Below are 19,612 nucleotides of genomic sequence, written 5' to 3' on the forward strand. Positions count from 1 at the left end.
TCCATGGAGCACAACCACCTCCACCTCCACAACGGCTCCCTGCTGGCGCACCACCGCTATGGCTGCGGCTTGGGGTACGCACCTGTCGTCTACTACAGCCTCCTGCTCTGCCTCGGGCTGCCGGGTGAGTGCCGCGGGACGGGCGAGGCTGCGGGGCCCCGGCACCGCCCGCCGGAGCGGCTCCTGCCCGCTGTGCGGGGCGGGGCGGGATGAACGTCCTCGGGCTGCCCCGGGCGCGCTGCCTCCGTGTGCCCGGCGGGATGAACGCGGGTGCTTCGGGAGCATCTCTCTCCCCGGGCAGCATCTCTCTCCCCGGGCAGCATTTCCCCGCCCCGCGCTTTGCCGTCCCGGCGCTGCCTCCCTCTCCGGGGTTTATCCCTGCCTGCCATCGCACTGCTGCTGCTGCGGCCGCTTTCCCACCCGGCCTCGGGCACCCTGACTTTGAACTTGACAATACGGAGTCAGCCTGTCGTGAAGTTTCTTGTCGTTATCAATTTGGCCATGTGAGTGCCAGAGCGGTACCGAGACGGCCGGGTCTGGTCCCCACCGATCGCGTGCCGGGCCAGCAGTAAGCACAGGTGTAGCTGCCGAGTTTTTCTAGTGCAAATCTCCGCCTTATTCCCTGGGCTTTAGGAGCAACATGCCAGCAGTACAGAACTTGGCTGAGGAAGGAGCACGCTGTCGGAATGTTAGCAGACAGTTATCATACTCGTGAGCCCATCCCCGGGGTGGTGGAGCAGGACAGTACTTAGAAAGTCCAGTCTTGGGGTCAGTGCACTGCAATGCTGATGCTGAGACCCCTGAATACAGGTACAGGGCTTGGAACAAAGTCCCAGCTCGCAGGCACCAGCCTCCAGCCTGTGTAACTCTCAGAGAAATTTCCTACTTAAAAAGGGGACAAAGACAATACAGAGATGCTGGAGATGAGAAAAGCTAGAGACATCCCAAATAGGGTAGGAAAGGATGTCTCAGTCTTGGGTGTGAACACCTGTGAGACACCGCTGCCAGCACGCAGGTGCCCACAGCTCAAAATGTGCAGATGCTACACGAGCATCACATCAGCAGCACTGTCTCAGCTGAGACAAGGACTGAGCAGGTACCTCATCCCTAGGGGCTGCCTGTGGCTGCCAGAGAGACACCTTGACACGCAGGACCACCGAGAGCTGTTATAGTTACAGATTGGGCTCCAGTGGGCAGAGCTTAACGCCTCCTACCTGAGAGTAACTTAGAGTGATCCCAAGGACAGGCAGAATGAGTCGGGGAAAAGTTAGAGCAATCTCATGCACCAAGATGTACCGGTGTTTTAAGGATGCCGAAGAAGAGTTTGGCTGTTTCCTCGTACAGCTACATTTAAAGTGCCATGTGCAATGGCAAGCAGCAATGATAGTTAATAGTCTACAATTTCTAAATGTTTTGTTCATCTTGATTCCTTCTTCAAGCAATTAATTCATAGAAAAATTTTTAATCAGACATGAAGAGAAGCCTGCCTCTGAACAGCACACATGCAATTACCACTCTGCATATGAATTGATGTTCTTTGTGTTGTTTTGGGTTTTTTTTCCCTTCCTGGCTTATAATTAAAATTTGAACATTGGCTAATAGTTCAGAGAACTGGAAAGTTAAGTTCTGAATTTGCCCACAGAGGATGTAGAGCACAGGCAAGTGTCTGTGCTCCACAGCATCGACGAGTCACAGCCCTGACCCAAAGAGACCCAGCCAGCAGGGATGAGGTGGTAGCTTCCTCTTCATTAATCCCTTAGGGGCTGCTTAGATGTCTGTATGAAAAACTCTGATTTTAACACCAGTCCCCTAGGAAATGACCAAGATTATCAGGTGAAGAAGTTGTCATGAAGCAGTCTGTGGCTAAGCTTGCCTTTGTATGTCTCATACAGGGGAAAGTCTTATGTGAACAGACAAGAAAAAAAATTTAATGAGCGTTCTCCACATACTTGCACTGGCTCCCTAAGGATACTGCATTGTAATTACAGACCTAATGCTGTCATTCTAAGAACATGGTTAAAATCAGTACACGATCCAAATTAGCAGTGGTGACATGCATTTCTCAAGGGATCAGACATCAGTTGATTAGAGCAGTGGCACCTGTGACAGTGCTCAACAGAACTAGCCAAAGCATTTGGTAGTGCAACACTGCTGAGTTCAGTGAGCTTATATCAGGTATGGATGTGCTCAGTGCACATGGTCTGAGGATAACACTGGCACTAACACCCCAACTCATTGCACTGGTACAGCATGTTGAATAAATGCACAGTATGCTGAGTGCATGAGAAATTCATGATTCTCATCCTGAGACTGCACAGAGATAAGAACAAGGTACATATGTTTAGGGGAAGACTCACAGCCACACTTCATCGGGGATGGGTTACAGGGCAAGAGAAGCCCTAAAAAGAGCTTTTTATGTTTTAATTTGAAAATTTTTTAACATTAGAAAATTTTAAAGGTAGCAGACTTTATTGGCTGTTAGAAAAAGAACCCTGAAGTATGTGGGATCTTAATTAGCTTTGCCAAGAATTTAAGAGAAACACTGTCGAGGATCTGTCCCCAAATCAGCACTGGTGCAGTGTTTTGCTGAAATGTAAACAGTTAACTCATTGCCACAAATCTTGGAGAAAGACTGATAAGAGGAGAAACCAGTTAACTGTTTCTGCCTTTCCTGCTGTAGTGTCTGCAGGAAATTTCACTAACTCAACAACTCCACGTTGAGGCCAAGTGATGCCAGGCCTGACTGTGCATGCAGAGGAAGCATCCTTCCCCTCCTGCCTGTGTATAACCCAGGCACCTCAGCAGAGCCTGTTCTCAGCACTGGCTCCTTCTCCCTCTCTGTTCAACCAGGCACTAGAAAGTCTGTAAAGATAGAGAGGAGAGAGAGCAAAGTGGACTCCCTTCATCCCTGCCGTGGTATTAGCACACAGAGGCAAGGGCCAGGCTTTGCCCTGCAAAGAGGGGCAACCACAGAGGCAGCACTACACCAACCTGTGTGGCTGGTACCACACACAAAGGTGGTTACAGCTCTGCTGGGGAGGTCATGCCTTCCATCAGCTGAGGCAGGAGGCTGCTTCTTTTCCCTCTAAGCAGAGGCTGATAATGCAGAGACAGTTTTTCAAAACTTGTTATGAGTGCACATGTGCAAAGATGTCCCACAAGTGTGCAGTTGTGCTACCGGGAGTGGTGTGTCTCGGGAGCAGGATGCATGGAACAAGAAGAAACTGCCAGTACAAGGGTGAGGAGGAGATCAAGGCAGAGGTGCTGGAAGTAGGGTCATTCTCCTTTAGGAGAATGAGGTTTCTCATTTATGGAGCTGTTCTGCAGCCCCTGCTTTACTAACCCTGCACTCCCCTTGTCTGTCAGTCGGAGAGAACCTGCAGTTAATTGGGAAGCAAGAGAGGGACTGCAAAAAGTCTTAATGGAAGTGTTTCTTGCTTTAGTGAGAGAAAATGCTAAAGAAGAGATGATGTTGGCTGTAGGGGAGGGAATAAATTGCTCTGTTTTAGTCCAGGAGGGGGCTGGTAAAGGTGAGAAAGCAAAGAGCAGCAGGTACCACTCAGTCTGTCCCTTTGTCCGTGAGAGCTGCACAAAGCAGCTGCATAAAATTGCTCCTACTGTGGCCGGGCCACTGAACACAACCAGGAAGGTCAGGCACAGAAGCAACACTGCTTGCTGCAGACACCTGGCTTTGACCTTAATTCCTGCTTCATGAGAAGATGCAGCAGCAACAGGCTTGCCTTGCAGGCAGCCACCTTTTCCATCAGGAGTAGAATGTATTGGTCCTGAAAGGACAGAGCAGCAGCATTTCCTAGACCAGAGTCTGGCCTGATCAATGTTCCCAGGGGTCATCTCCTTCTGACAATGCAAGAGGCAGAGTGAAATCTGGCTTTCCTAATGTGGGATCGCTGATTCCACTTTGCTCCCCAGTCAGTCGCCTACCTTGCTTCTGCGGCCTTGGCTTCTGGGGTCATCACATCCCAGCAACACAAAGCACAGGCAGGTACCCAGCACCCTTACAGCATCCCAAGGAGGGGATGCCCCAGGGAAGAGCCACTCCAAACTTTGGGATCCTGGTCCACAACTGTCTCTTTTATTTGTGCTTTAGGCTTTTACATAAAACCAGTTGCAGATTCAGGACTTCACAAGCTTGGGAAAGCAGCTGGGACACACGTGGATGCTCTCAGCTGGAGGGTACAAAGAGGCAGTGTTTGTGTCAGACCAGCTGCTGAACAAGGTGTTGTGGAGATGGGGACAACCCAGGTTATTCAAATCCCAGCCATGCACAGAGTGCGCTAAGAGGGCTCCATGCGGAGGGAGAGAAGCTGCAGTCCTGACCTGGAGGAACATGTAAGCTCAGCAGGGATGCCTAACTGTTTTAACACACTGTGAAGAGAGAGAGACGCGTTATGGACCTTCCCCTAACAAATGACAGGCTGGCTGTCCTTGCTCAACAAGCCAGATGCTTACTAGGGTGCTGGATTGACACACATGCACTGTGCCCATGCAAACTGCAGTATAGCCACGGGAAAGCTGAAACAATGGAGAACTGGTCCTTCTGGAGCCCTGTCCTTGTGTAAAGTTTGGAATAAGGAGGCTACATGGGAGGTGTGCATGCCAGGATCATCATCCTGGCAAGGCAGGTCCTGTTGGTGGGCTGAGCACCCCTGATCTGAGACCACAACCATGCAACAGCCCAGCTGTGTTCCCTCCGCTCCTTGGCACGAGTGGGGGAACGAGACCCAAGGAGTGTTGCCAATTCTGTGCTTGCAGCTGCAACCCTGTTAGTACCACGAGCAGGAAGGGAGACAGGTAGCAACGTTTGTTGATGGCTAATGTGGCACGTAGTACTCAGTAAATACCAAAGCAGGCAGAAGGTAGGTGTACATACAGCACACATCACTATAGAAATGTCTGGCTTGTTTTGGATTCCTGCCATCTGCTGCCTAGTATATTCTTTTGCAATCACAGTACAGGCTTCTGATTAAAGAGAGCATTTCTAGCACCTGAATAAATAGCCTTTCTCATAACAGCACACCTGAACAACAGAAGTGCTAAAGGAAGATCTGAAAATATGAGTGGGAGAATTGTTACATGTACAGTTACGACCTTGAAAAAACAGCACTCTTCAGCTGTCGCTCATTAGGCAGAGTTCACACAATGAATAAGAACCAAACCCTCCTGAGACCTGATTCAGCCACCCTTTCATTCAAAGACCATACTTTCTCTGACTTAAAATCTGAATTGGATGCAAGGCCAGTACATTGCATCCTACTTAAAAGAGGAAAAATAAATTGCCAGAACTTTAGCTCAGCTATTGGAACAACTGAAGGGCACTACAGCACATTTACAGTAGTACTACAGGACAGAGGGGAACAAAACTACTGCTAACATGCTTAAAATGAGTCATTTCCTATTGTAAAATGAATGCTTGTTCTGTAAGGAAAGAAGAATCATCTCGAAAAAGAATAAATTCATTCTGTTCCTGTGTAGAACCGGTGACAGCAAGGTGTGCAGATAGGAGTGATTTAGTTTGGTCAGTACATCTGCAGACTGTGGCCACTACAGTCTTGCAGCCTGAAAGACAGCATGTGGATGAACCCTTGCTAATACATGGATTGTGGAGAAGTTGATTCCACGTTTCTGGATGCCACTACAGAGTACAACTGCTAGCTTTGGTTTTCTTCTGCCACGTCAGTAGGAAACAACGCTGTCAGGGCTGTAATGATAATGAGGTGCCATATTTGGGAGGCTCAGCAGACTATGAAGTGCACAACCTTGCATGGCAGGCTGCTAAAATGGATTGGGAAGGAAAAACTCCAGAGGAGATTTTTCCTTGAAATGACAACGACACATAAGAGAGAGCACAGCCAGTTTTCACGGTAGGTGGGTAATGCTGAGCCCCCAGTTGTGAAGAAGTCAAAACATTCAAAAACACTAGGCAGTCTAATATCCTGCTGTTCTTCATCCAGTCCCTTATTCAGTTCTGTCCTCCTCAGCCTCTTTCTGCTTCCTTCCATAAAATGGGGGTGAATCAGCAGAAACAAGCCAGCAGGAGCAGGCCTTCATCCGCATACGACAAAACAGTTTGCTGTAGGCAAACCAACAACGCGGAGATGTCCTGATGAGGTGCCCTCTGCTTTCACACACCAAGTGCAAAGCAATCCCTGTCCACAAAAGCTTTCACCTTCTGTTTCAGGTGGTCTTTTTGAGCCTATGATCTCTTTTCCCATTAGCTTTGAGACACCAGAAAAGGAAACAAAGCCAAAATTAACTCCTCAAGAACAGGAGATCTTACACACAAATCCGTTTTCATTCTGCAGAATACAGAAAAGTACATAAGGATCCTAAACCCCAATGTCTGGAGTGCTGTTGGTGCTGTTCTCAGAGTGACCTGAAGGGAGAAGATGGTATTGGGTTGCCCCCCAGGACACCAGTATGGTTGTGCAGAGAGAACGAAGTAGAGGCAGCCAAGTAGGACCAGAATTAGAGGTACAGAAGATGACAAAAAAAGGGTTCTATCCCTTTATTCATGGAAGAGGAGAGAACCTTGCCTATTGAAACACTGAACATCTTTTTCACTAAAATTGTTCCCTTCTACCAACTGAAACAGAGTCCTTGCAACTGTCGTTTAACTTCTCCCTCTTTTCAATCATATGGACCATTGGCAGCACAGACAGGTGCACTAGAGGTTGCTTTTGGTTTCAAGACAAATTACCTGTCAGTCTGTTATATCAGACTAGGATATTTCTCAAATGTTTGTTCCCTCCAAGAGTGTTTCCTTCAATGTCCAGACTAGCACACCAAAGAGTGATATATCTAGTGTGGATGCAGTATATTCTCTGTGGGGGGAATAAAGCCAAACTGCAATGGTTTTACATAGTCTGTAATTTCCTGCATATTGTGTAAAATTGGCATAGTCTCTGAGAAAGCTTGGCCATGGGGTTTGCAAGCATGAGCTCCTATTGCATTAGCTAATGCTTTAGGAAGACATAAAGACTGGTTTATTTTAGCAAAACCACAATCAGAGGTAAAATCCTCTTAATTATTCATGTTCAGTAAAGAATTCATGCCAGTGCCCTTATGAAATCACATCCTCTCTCCATCCCAGTCATCCCATGAAACACCTTTGGCACCTGCCTCAGTGCTTTGGCGTTTGGTATCAAAAGGGTAGAATGGTTTTGTCACCCTCGAGCTCAAGTTACTCAGCTTGGGACCTCTTACACTGTGCTGACAGCCCACATGTAGAAGCCACAGACACCTGCCAAATGAGACACCAGAATTGCCTTGAAAATCTCTATCTGTCCAGATATGTTGCATGAATAACCAAATTCCTTTTATGATTTCTGCATTATTTTGCAGATTGCTTTTTCTCTTCCCAGCATCAGTTTCCATTGGAAAGCTTTACTGCTCTGGAAGCAAGATGTGAGGCTAGATTTTGAGATGTGCATTTTAGACATTTTTATCCTTGTGTGACTGGCTCTAAGAAAGGCTTTGGGGAGGCAGGGGGGAATTCCTGAGAGTCATTAGAGACTTTCTGTGCTGTAGGCCCAGCTCAGGAAAGGCAGATGAAGAGGGTGAAGATGGCAAGAGGAGAACCAGATCCCTGTCACATTCACACACGTGTCACCAGTGAGCACAAACCAGACTTTCCCAGTGTCTTAGCCCTGTGTTCTTTCTCATACTGCAGAAATAGCCCTACTTTATAAAGACTATGGAAAAACCATACTCCAATGGTCTAGGAAAGCCAAAAGCAGCGCATTGTAATTACACCTTTCTGCCAGACAAAGCTACTGCACTCCAGCCTCAGTGGCTGGCAAGGCTCAAAGTGAATACCAGCCACTGGCATCTCCATGCCGGTACTGCATCTGTGGCCTCCAACAGCAAGGAAGTGCTTTTGCTGGATTAAAATCCTTCTCTGGCCTCCATGACCCACTGATGGCTAATGCCAGCTGCAGAGCAGAGTACCTCATTCACTGCATCCTTCCCCAGAGCCGTCTCAGCTAATAAATGCTGTTAGTGAGAAAAATGGCCCCAGAGGCCAGATTTCTTTGTCAGAATCTGGCCTCTGGCACTAACTCGTTCATTCACTTGTGACTTGTAAGTGCAAGGCCATGCTGTGTTTTCTCTGGCAGTGACTAACCCAGTCTCCCGCATGTAAAAGGGAGTTCAGGTTGTCCTGGGCGGGAGCTTGGCCATTCTCTACCCCCAAGTTCTCTTTCACCCTCAGAATTGGTGTGGTCTGTCCCTGCACGTGGGATTTCTAAGCACAAACCACATGAGAGCCTTCCTACAAGATGTGAAACCTGCTCCAGTAGCAGTCCTACATCCATGTCTGCTGTAGTTTTTATGATGCTCATTTTTTTTGCTTATATCCCCCTCCATCCCCACGGAGATAATGCAGGCACCAGCAGAAGGGGCTGACAGCTCTTCCCTCCTAGGGGTGCCTCACCGTGAGCTGTTCCACAGCACTCAGACAATTGAACAGCAAATAAATCCATTTATTTTCAAAAATCAATCCTCACAGGAACTCCCAGGGAAGCAAAAACTTGTGTTGCACTAATTATATTCTATAAAGTATCTCTTTACGCTTCACAACAGTTTAAGGAAGGATCTCAGGATACGATAATAAAAGAGAGGAACAAATTGAGGCACAGTTCACAGAGGCTGTCCCCATCTGCTCTAGTGCTGAATTTGATCCATATTGGCTGTAAGAGGAAAACGTGGACCTGCCCTATCATTTTTAAGGGCAAACAGCATCCAGGGGTCATTTTCAAAGGCCACATAACCAGCTATAGCCAACTTTAGTTAATAAACAAGTATTTAAATTGCCACAGCAATTCTGAGTTTCTTTTTAAATAATTCCTGTTATGTAGCACTTCCATCAGAAATCAACCCTTGTCATCAGCTTCCCCAGAGAGCTCCCACACAAAGTAAGGGCTAAATGCCATCCTTATCTCCAGCCTGGTAACTATTGGTGCATTAGTAACCGTGGTCAGATCTGGCTGCTGGACACAGTACCTGTTTACATTTGAATATTGCCTCCTAGTTCAGAGGAAATCATCTATTCCCATCAAGCCAAAACATCCCTTCTTCTCACCGTGTATTTTTAGCAAATTGTACTTCCACTCTCAGAGTTTCTAAATCTAAGACCAAGGTGTTACTAACATGTTTTCTAAAGCAACTTAAAATTTCCCATTTGTAAGCTGTCTCTCTGTGCCGGTCAGGTGACTAATGCCAGGCCTGCAGAGAAGTTTCGTACATTGCACAATTATTTGTGGGGATCCTAGCAACAACTGTATTGGGTAAAAGATGTCCATTATATTCCGTGGCCTAATGTTTATCACACTCAGTGAGCGACACTCGTGGCTACTTCATTTAGGTGGTTAGTAATGCTGAACTGCTGAGCCACACAGCCAGCCTTGTCCCCAGCGCCACGGCACCACTGCTCGTGTTGTAATGGCTGTTACACTGCACGGGCTGCTGTGTTCATGCAAAGTGCTCTCAATTTAAAAAACCCCAAACCCAGAAAGCCCAGAAATATGCCTATTTCTTCTTTACAAAGATACAATTGCTCCTGTTTAAGCTCACGTGCAGTGGTGATAGTCAGTGAAAGGAGCTCTTCGAATCCCCTGCAAAGGCCGTCCTTAGACACTATTTGAGCGATGACTGTAATCCATGAAATAAGAAGCTGGGGAAAAAACTGTGCCCTTAGGTCACAGGCACTGCTTTGAGGAGGCACAGAAGATTGCCTGGGCTCTGCAGCCATGGCAGCATGGCTTTGGTATGGGAAGTAAACCCAAATCCACATGAGAACCAAAGTTACTCCTAAAGGGAGATCCCTCTCAGACATGTAGAACCTCCAATGGCGTGAATTTCAGTGCTACAGTTTGTACTCAGAAGCTGATAAAGTCAGGGGAGATGTCAAAGGAGAGATGAACCCTGACTGAGTTAGAAGGTTGCCATATTTTGAGCAGTGTGGGCCAAGGGTGTTTGGGTATCAGAGACCTTCAGACGCTGTGCCTCAAAGGCATCCTCAGGCCTTAAGGGAAAGAATTGAGACTGCCATTTTGTACAGTTGCTTCTAATCATCTGCCAACAGCACCTCAAGGCTTCAGCCAGCTAGTCCCTAATCAAGCCCTGGTTCTCAACCAGATATTTATAAATTCAGAATACTGCACTGCAGCAAGCGACGCTGGCATAAATTCCCATCTGTCATCCCCTAATCATCTCCCAGCACAGTGATCAATCTCTTTCAAATTCAAATGATCTTAACCACTTAGTATCTAGAAAAAACACAGCAAGAAATGGGCAGTGTACCATCCAGGACAATTTAGGGGTGCTGACCTCTCCAACAGCTGTAGCTCCACATATGTAACAGTAGAGACAGATACTTTTCTATCTCCGTCATCACTATCTCTGCCATAGTCCTCATCACACACTACAGTATTAGTGCAAGAATTAGGGTCAGCCAGGTTAAAATATGGTTGCAAATATCACCTTTCACCCACAGTGGGTAATTTTTGCCCACAGGAGAACAAGAGAGCAGGACTCACAGAGACACTGGCACAAGGACACAGTTGTTCACGCAGAGCTGTGTGCCCACCCATTTTCCATTTTACTGAGTTTTAGGCAGTGTTTGAGGACACACCAAGGACTAACTCAACACTGGCTAGGAAATGGGTGAAAGACTGAGACATTCATAGCTCATCTACACTTTCCCTATACAGTATGCAGCAAGAAAAACAGTCACAGACCTTGTGCTAAGACATTGTCACACTGGTAACTTTCTGCTGCACCCCAGTATATATCTGTTTTCACAAAGTAAGTGATGTTACTGTATTTTGTATCATCCAGCCAGAAAAGGCTTGAATGCGATCCCAGGGAAAGCATTTCCAGTACAAGATACAGTAACCCTTGCAGAAAAAATGGGATAGAGCTAGCATGTCTTTTGTCAGATCAATTTTCTAATCCAGCTCACCAGGCAAGGCTTTGCTGGCCTTAGGTGAATAACTTGCACTTCAGCACATGCTGTTACTGCCATGGCTGGTAACCCTGAGAGGCAGGGGCAGAGGGTACAGAGGAAAGGACTGATCATAAATTTGCTCCTGTAGCAAAACTGAGTGGGGTTAGTAGAAAGTGTGGGGAGCGGGGCTGCTGTGCCTGGACGCAGCCTGGCTTCAGCATCCCTGCAGGAGCTGCTCTGACAGTCAGGCCAGAGTTACCAGCAGGGACCAGTGTCTTGAGACATCCCCCTTGCTGCACGCTGGCTCCAGCTGCTGCCACTGGAATGAGTCAAATCCAGAGGATTTAAAGAGAAGATGCGCCCCATGGGTCACATCCAATATCTGAAGCCGAGCCAGTCAGTCTGTCTGGCCAAAACCAGCAGTGGCTGCAGAGCCATGATAAACACTCCAGCTCGAGGATTTCCTTGACAGTACATCACTCACTGCACCTCCAGGGCTCATCAGCAGGCACAACAGAGGCATTTCGTAAGCAAGTAAGTGAAAAATGACACAGCAGTTCTGACTGTATCACCTCTTGTCTCCCACGTCTGCTCTGAGCTGAAATCAATGCAGTTGCATTCCCATTAATGGAGGACAGAATTGGGAAAATTCCCCTGAAGGCAATTCGAGACAATACCTTGGAAAGATCATGCTGCCTTTTTTTTTTTTTTAATATAGGGAAGGAGTCAGTTGATTGTCATGTTTTGTTTAGTTTTGTTCCAAGATACAAAATTAATACATTAAGTTAATACAAAAATAGGTGAGGGCTGGTGAGGGCTGTTAGTCAAGATCATTCACTCTGCTGCAGTTCATTTCCCTGGTGGCAGAAATCTGCTTCCAGACAGCAGGCTTTGAAGGCACTCATGAAGGAGGAAGTTTTTTTCAGTGCCAAGTAAAACAGTTTTTAAAAAATGAGCATTTCCAGTTGTAGGACATGTGTCCTAAGTTATCATTACCTTAATGTCAGCAACTTCCTTTCTCTCTGATTTAAAGGAATCCTTACAAGTATTGTTGATTTGTTTTGGGAAATCCATCAAAGCTGGCAGAAATGTTTGAAGCACTGAATGCACAGAAGAGGTGATTTATAGAACACTTAGGAAAGTATCAACTACAAACATTTGGCAGCCTCTTGTACAGTACACCAGAGCTCTGATTTTTAAGCACTACTTCAAGTATTATTGTAGCCAAGCGATACCAACTTCTGATGGGAACAATCTTGCCTGTCTCATTCCAGCCATACTGATAGTAGGAATAATAGAATAATTTTTTTTTCCCACTTCAAGACTACACAGTAAGTTCTAGTAAACAAGAGCAAGTAGTTAAAATTTGGCTGCACCTTAGTGCACCAGGAAAGCTCTCAAGGATTGCAAAGGCTGTTTACATTCATGGGGAGCTCTGCCTGGCCAGGGGCTGTAGGACTGATCCCTGGTTCAAGAAGACATTAAAGTATATCTAAGTTTAACCAAAGCTTTAGAAAACTGAAGCAAACCAGGCAGTGACAGAGCAGAGCAAAGACACTTCAGCACTTCACCACAATATTATTTAAGTGCCATGCAGTACATCTAGGTGACGGGTCTGTATTGTGACCAGAGAGTTGCAAACAGGCGTTTTTTGGGAAATTCAGGGATGTTTACACTCATGCTGAATCAGAACATCCATCATGTCTGATGTGACCAGCAGGATTTCATTTAAGGCTAAATTATATCGCTTTAGAGGAAAAATGCCTTCCAGCTGAAGGACTTCTAAAGGGCAGCTCTGGGTAAGCAGGCAGGTCTTCGTGGAGCTGACTGTCTCAGTGGTGGGAAGGGAGATGCTTCCCCAGAGCCCATGAGTAGGAGAGCAGTCAGACAGGAATGACTGAATCACAGAAGAATCTCAGGAAGAGCTGAGGACACTTGTTTCCCTGAAAGTCCTTCTCTCGATTGGGAGCCCACTCAGTCAAGAGAGAAGTACCTAATCAAGGTGGCTTTGGTTTCAGTTCTAAACCAGTCAGGTACCACAAGCTGGGATGAGAGAAAAAATGTGTTTTCCCCAGAGCCCACCCCACCCTTCTCATTTGTCCCTGGTTAAACAAAAAAGTGAAAAAAGCAAGGTGAGAACCAAGGGAAAATGTGCATGTGAGCTATTAGCTTTTTTCTCCTGCTACCCCTGCCTCTGTGTGCATGGACAGTACCCTCTGCTCAGGATGTGTATTCCACAGCTGAGAGCAGGGCCACGTGCTCCTCCCGTTGCAACAGTTTCTCTGAGGGACCTGACTGTGGCATTTCCCTTTTGGTTTAAATTTAATAAAGGTGATCATGCTGCCAAGTGCTTGAGCAGCTCCAAACAAGTGCTCAGAAAAGCTGGTGTTACACCTTAATAGCCTAAATTTGCATTTCTTTCTCCACAGCAAACATCTTGACAGTCATCATCCTCTCCCAGCTTGTAGCTCGCAGGCAGAAGTCCTCCTATAACTATCTTCTAGCTCTAGCTGCTGCTGACATCCTGGTTCTCTTCTTCATCGTCTTTGTTGATTTCCTCATGGAAGACTTCATCTTAAACAAACAGATGCCTCAGGTACTGGACAAAATAATTGAGGTCTTGGAATTTTCTTCCATCCACACCTCCATTTGGATTACAGTTCCACTAACCATCGATAGGTACATAGCTGTGTGCCACCCGCTGAAGTATCATACAGTCTCCTACCCTGCTCGTACTCGAAAAGTCATAGTAAGTGTCTATATCACCTGCTTTTTGACCAGCATTCCCTACTACTGGTGGCCCAATATTTGGATTGAAGACTACATAAGCACATCAATGCATCACGTCCTCATCTGGGTCCACTGCTTTACTGTTTACTTAGTGCCCTGCTCCATCTTCTTCATCCTGAATTCCATCATTGTGTACAAGCTGCGGCGAAAGAGCAATTTCCGACTGCGAGGGTACTCCACAGGGAAAACAACAGCCATTTTGTTTACTATAACTTCTATTTTTGCCATACTTTGGGCACCAAGAATCATCATGATATTGTATCACCTCTACGTGTCGCCCATAAACAACAGCTGGGTGGTGCATATCGTGTCGGACATCGCCAATATGCTTGCACTGCTGAACACTGCAATTAATTTCTTTCTCTACTGTTTTATTAGCAAAAGATTTCGCACAATGGCAGCTGCCACACTGAAAGCCTTCTTTAAGTGTCAGAAGCAACCAGTGCAATTCTATACAAACCATAACTTTTCCATAACGAGCAGCCCTTGGATTTCCCCAGCCAACTCTCACTGCATCAAAATGCTTGTTTACCAGTATGATAAGAATGGGAAGCCTATAAAAATATCACCATGAAAAGGGCAATAGTTGTAGTTTCTGGGTGCAAGTTCCTTTCAAGTGGTTACATCTTCAGGATGTAATTTGCTGAAATGGCTGTTTTGAAGAGTGGTCATTTGATTTCATTTCCCTGGGAGACCAAGGGCAGAGCAGACTGTCAGGAAGGAACAGGAGCGCTTGATTTTAGAAGGAAAAGTGAGAAGGCAAATGCCTCCATCTCTTATATAGCATTTTGAATATGCTTCAGAGTTCAAGTCTTAGTGTTCAGTCGCCCTCAAATGTTTTGCATCCCAGCATCAGTGCAGTCCAAAGTCATTGGAGGGGCGAAGCCACAGCAGTGTTTAATTACAACCTTTTAACACACAACAACAAAACCTTGCTCGACTGTGTCGTTTGCTGTCGACAAAGTGAATGGATGCTTTTGTGTACTGTGGAAGGTGCCATTTCTGATGTGTGCACTTGCCAAAAATTATGTGTTGAATCTGACACAAAATGCCACCACACACAGTTTTGCTGTCAAGACCTCGTTGCAGGAGGCAGCGTGTGAGACACAAGTGGTGACAAGCCCTTTTGTGGCTCACTTGAACAAGGCTCAAGGACCGATACAGTACCTGTTGCAGCTTTGGCATGGAAAGCAATCCACAAGCTGCCAATATTCATGTGTTTTAAGTTGTTATTTAAGAATGTGACCGAGACAGGGGAGCTTGAGGGAGGGAGGGAAGTTTATAGAGCCAAGAACAAAAGCAGCATCTTTTCCCAGCTATTTCAGTTATGGTGTCTAAGGACTTTCGAGTTTGAAACCAAGTCCTGCCTGATGCAGAGGTCCCACCAAAGCTGCTTCTGTGAGGTTTGGAGTGATCACAACCTTCAAGTTCCTTCTTAATCAATACAGATTCTCAGTTATCCTCCATGTTCAGGCCTTTAAGGATTAACATATAAAAACCTCAACCTAAGCTTTTCTCCTGATGGATGATGCCATTCTGTTGCAGATTTGCCATTTAATTGTTAAAAACAATTATGACAGAAATTCATTAAATACCCAACAGCAGTAAAAACATAAAAGCCTTAGTCTAAGCTGATCTAAGTATTACACTTACTTAAAGTAGGTTAACTTCTTTTCCTTCACACTCAAAAAACAGCATCCCATCAATGCAGAGTGTAGAAAATAAGCAGAGATTTACAGGAAGGCTGAAAATGTACTTCTTTTAATTTCTTTCACTTTCAAATCTTTGCATGTGGTCTCGGAGCCACATACCACAACCTTTTTGTTCTATATTGGGCATTTATGCAGCCTCACTGACGTGAGAGCAGTGAAGGTACATGGTGAACACAAGCACAGTGTGGTCAGTGGACACAGCAGCTCCTCAGCAAGTACCTTGGTGCTAGCACTGCATTTGTGCCTGTGTCCATCTCCAATGCCAGCAGAGAGCTCATGGTGCATCAGGGACTAACATAGAGGGGTCCTTTCAGAAGGGATCCAATCAGTCCCACTGTGGTGGGATCTGAGGGCTGAAAGCATCTCTCTAAAACCCTTGGATGGCTCAGCTTTGGTGCATTTTTCCCTAAGAAACGCCAAGTCTACAAAAGTCTTGGAAAACAACCTGGTTCCCTTCTGCCACGCAGGGTGGGTTTGCACACCACCTCATACTGACATCCTGCAAGAGCTAAACCCACAAACCGGAGCCCAGAAGGCAAGGGCAGCAAAAGGCACAAGGTGTGAAAATCGGGTCCCCAGGCAAGGGCTGGCTCTTGCATGGAGGGGTGTTCTCAGGAGAGATCAAGGCTGCTCAGTTTGGTCCAAATGCCCAGGGCCTTGGGGAGCACACGCCCCCCAGTCCTCTCCCACTGGCAGAGTGTTTGGGAGAGCTGCTCAGCACTCCTCTTGAGGTGCTCAGGCACCCCAAGGACCGTGCAGGTCAGAGCAAGGAGAGGGGCATGTCTGGGGAAATGGGGGCTGAAAGCAAAAGCTGACGCTTTCCACCTTCACCACCGAGGGGATGGTACCCACCCAAACATCCCCAAAGGGAAATGAAGAGCCTCTCAGGTCATCAGCTGTTTGCCCCTGTGATCTCAAAGCTTCACCCTTGCAATAATAAGTGCAAAAGGGATGCTGAGCCTTGCTGTATTTTTCATGGAAAGGTTAAAATTATTGCTTCCTTTAGTGGTGTTCTACAGAAATTCAGTTTTGTGGCCATCCCTTCTGCCCTCCTCTCACAAACCTCTCTCTGGTCTTTGTCAGTTGATAGTAACCAAAGTTACCTTATGGAAAAGGTACTGTATGTCTCATTTTGGGAAAACACTGTATTTATAACTTATTTTTATTCTACATTTGTTATGAGGAATGCTTGTCTGAGTTACATGTGAATGAGTCTGAAGTGCAATATCTATATAGATAAGTGGTTCATTTTTGAGAATGTATCTATGGGGAAAAAAACCTATTTATACAAGAATTTCACTGTTCTACTTAATATAATAGTAACCTTAAAGAAAATAGTGAATGTTTAGGGCTTTTATTTATTAAAAAAATTTCAATTAAGTGCATGGCATATGCTGCCATTCACATGCTGTGATTTATTAATTTTTGTAGCATAATGGTTATCCTGCAGACTGTCAGTGTTGTCTGATCTTTTCTGTCCTGATAATGTATTTTTGTAAATGACCATATTTAAAAACAAAAATCTTTCTGTATATTTTATTTCCCCATGAAAAATAACCCATTAAATTCTTGTAACTTATTTGGAAAAACTCACAATACTTTTCCATATCATTTTAGAAATGACAAGGTGCAATTTTCATGTACAGTGGATTGGTCATTTCACTTCTGATAATTTAGGGCTTTAAAAGCTTACTTCAAAGCCCTTTGAAGTCAAAGGGAAGGTTGCTAGTGGGTTTTGTGGTTGGTTTTTCAAATCCCCATCATTTTAGGAGGGCTTTGGATCAAGCTGTATCCTGTTAACAGACATTCAAAGCCAGTTTGGATAATAAAGCCTTGACTTTTTAGTCTGCCATATGGGAGCTGCTGTTGATAATACTTGCCTTATTTTTGGTTGTGTGAAGCATTTTGCAATGACTGTTGCTAACTAGCCAATGTCTTGCTGTATTATTTGTACCTCCTAATTTGCCAGTAGTAAAAAAACTTAACCAAGCACATATAGTGTCATTATTTAGGGAAAAAGTATCCTGGAGACAAAACCATCTTTGTTGTGGAGATGGTCTTTTGTACTCTAATTTATATTTCAAATGTCTACAATTAGAAAAATAAGCTGTGAATGGACAGTTTTACAATTATTATAGGTATACATCCTTGAAGACCACAGCTAGGAACAAAATACTTTTTAGATGAGTTGCTGGTATATGAAATTATGAGACCTATCAGCTATTTAAATTGTGAATATTGATATTTTCATAAGTAGACAATATCTTGTGTTTGACAAACTTGTTTGTATTATAATAAATTATGAGATGGTGCATAACTTACTGTTGTGTGTGAAGCTATTGTTTGATTTATGGATTCTTATGATATACTTCTGATTTACAGATACTTATGATACACTGCAAGTGGTGATCCCAAACATTTTGGATTTCATTGGTTCCTGTAGGGAATTTCAGTCTGTTGCAGGAATAAGGATCCCTCATGAAACACCACGCTTACAGATTTGAGTATTGTCAAATATGTGAACATGATAAATGTATTGTACCTGTTGCCAGGAATAGAGAGTGAAAAAAAACCCCAAAAGTATGATGAGAAACACAAAATACTAGAGACAGAAAGTGGAATCAGGACCTCAGAGGACTGCATGTGGAGGAAGCCCAACATTTCTTCAAATGAAAACTATTAACACTATGCAGATTTCATAACCCTGGTAAATGTAAAACTTTGTAGAGCTAGGATCAAGATTCTAGCTTCTCTGGAGAAGTAAAAGTACACAAAAAGAATATTACAGAAAATATTAAAACTAAGCAGAGAATAGAGACAAAACTGCCCAGAAAGAGTCCAGTATCTTAGAGGTCAAGAATCCAGGCAATGCCCAACCTGCTTGCCAGATTTCCCTGATGTGAAAGGCTGGGAACAGGTTTTAAAGGACAGCTTCAAAGAGAGAAGCCAGGGGAAGGGGACACTGCAGAAAAGGGTCCATGTCCGATTTGATGGAGCTTATCAGAGTTGTTCCTTAAGGAAGGAGCCTGGGGTCTGCTTGTCTTGATAGTTTCATTAACGGTTACAGCATGAGAAGTCCTGATGAAGTGTACAGGTTATTAAAAAAGGAATTATACTGCCAGCAGAGGACTGAAGGACAGGTATTTCATGTCAGAAACAGATGACCTTGAAGATGGCAGTGATAAAAATGAGATGAATTCAACAGTAATAAACACAAGGTTCTCCAGTTGTCTGCCTATAACAATACATTTGCTATAAAACCTCAGCAGCCAGAAACAACCAAGAACCCCGTTGTGCCAGCTGGGCTTGAATGACAATGAGTCACCAACAGAAAGCAGCTGAGAAAAATCCCAGAATGTAATCACAGACACTTCTAAAGATACAGCACAGTATTAATTGCATTTTATAAGACTTCATGTGCTATATGCATATGTATATAAAGGGATAAATGGCAGCACAGAAGAACTTGATGTAACAGCTGGAACAATAATAAGTGTTTATGAATTTTTCTCAGGTAAATTTGTCCTGGAAGTTAGAAGACAGGCTAATGACTGAAGCAGGGAAGGCTCAGCAAAAGCCTTCCTAGCAGCTCCACTGGTTTTAAATGGAGCTTGGTGGGTTCATGCACAGAATTATGAGCTGAGGCAGGCAGCAGAACACACTGGGACCGTGCTTCCTTGGAAGCAGCTCAAAGGACAGCTGAGGTGTTCCCTGAGCCTATTCATCCTGCTGAGGCTGCTCTGAGGGACACTATGAGAGCCATGAGAGAGAGCAGCTACTCTGAGTGATGCCTGCATGCAGCCACAGTTCTCTCAGCAGCTCTTGCAGTGGATGCTGCAGATGGGACACTCCAGTGCACTCCCCACTGAACTCACACTGACTTCTGCCTCAGCTTTCAGTTTTTTAAAAACCTGTTTAAACATACCAAGAAGAGTAGAATAAAAAGCAGACCCATGTAGTCCTGAACTACTAAATGATAATCCCACTCTTAGCAGTCTGGGGCTAGATTTGTGGGATCTGCCTTTCTGACAGCATGCAATTAATTCCCAGGAGTTACCAGGCACAACAATGGGGTTGAAAGGCTCCAGCCTTTTGTAATAAATAGGCATCAAAAGTGAATTTAGTAATTAGCTTTCTACAGTGG

At 45.0% G+C, this 19,612-nt stretch overlaps 1 protein-coding gene across 1 annotated transcript; it reads left to right on the forward strand.

Annotated features, from left to right (window-relative positions):
* Window positions 1-17,772, forward strand: GPR139 (G protein-coupled receptor 139). The gene is made up of 2 exons (XM_027655082.1): window positions 1-124; window positions 13,396-17,772. The coding sequence occupies exons 1-2, from the start codon at window positions 4-6 to the stop codon at window positions 14,328-14,330; spliced, it is 1,056 nt and encodes a 351-aa protein (XP_027510883.1). The 5' UTR covers window positions 1-3; the 3' UTR covers window positions 14,331-17,772.
* Window positions 17,773-19,612: the final 1,840 nt, after the last annotated feature.

Source organism: Corapipo altera, unplaced genomic scaffold (genome assembly GCF_003945725.1).
Source record: "Corapipo altera isolate COAL_440 unplaced genomic scaffold, ASM394572v1 98, whole genome shotgun sequence".
Classification (NCBI taxonomy): domain Eukaryota; kingdom Metazoa; phylum Chordata; class Aves; order Passeriformes; family Pipridae; genus Corapipo; species Corapipo altera.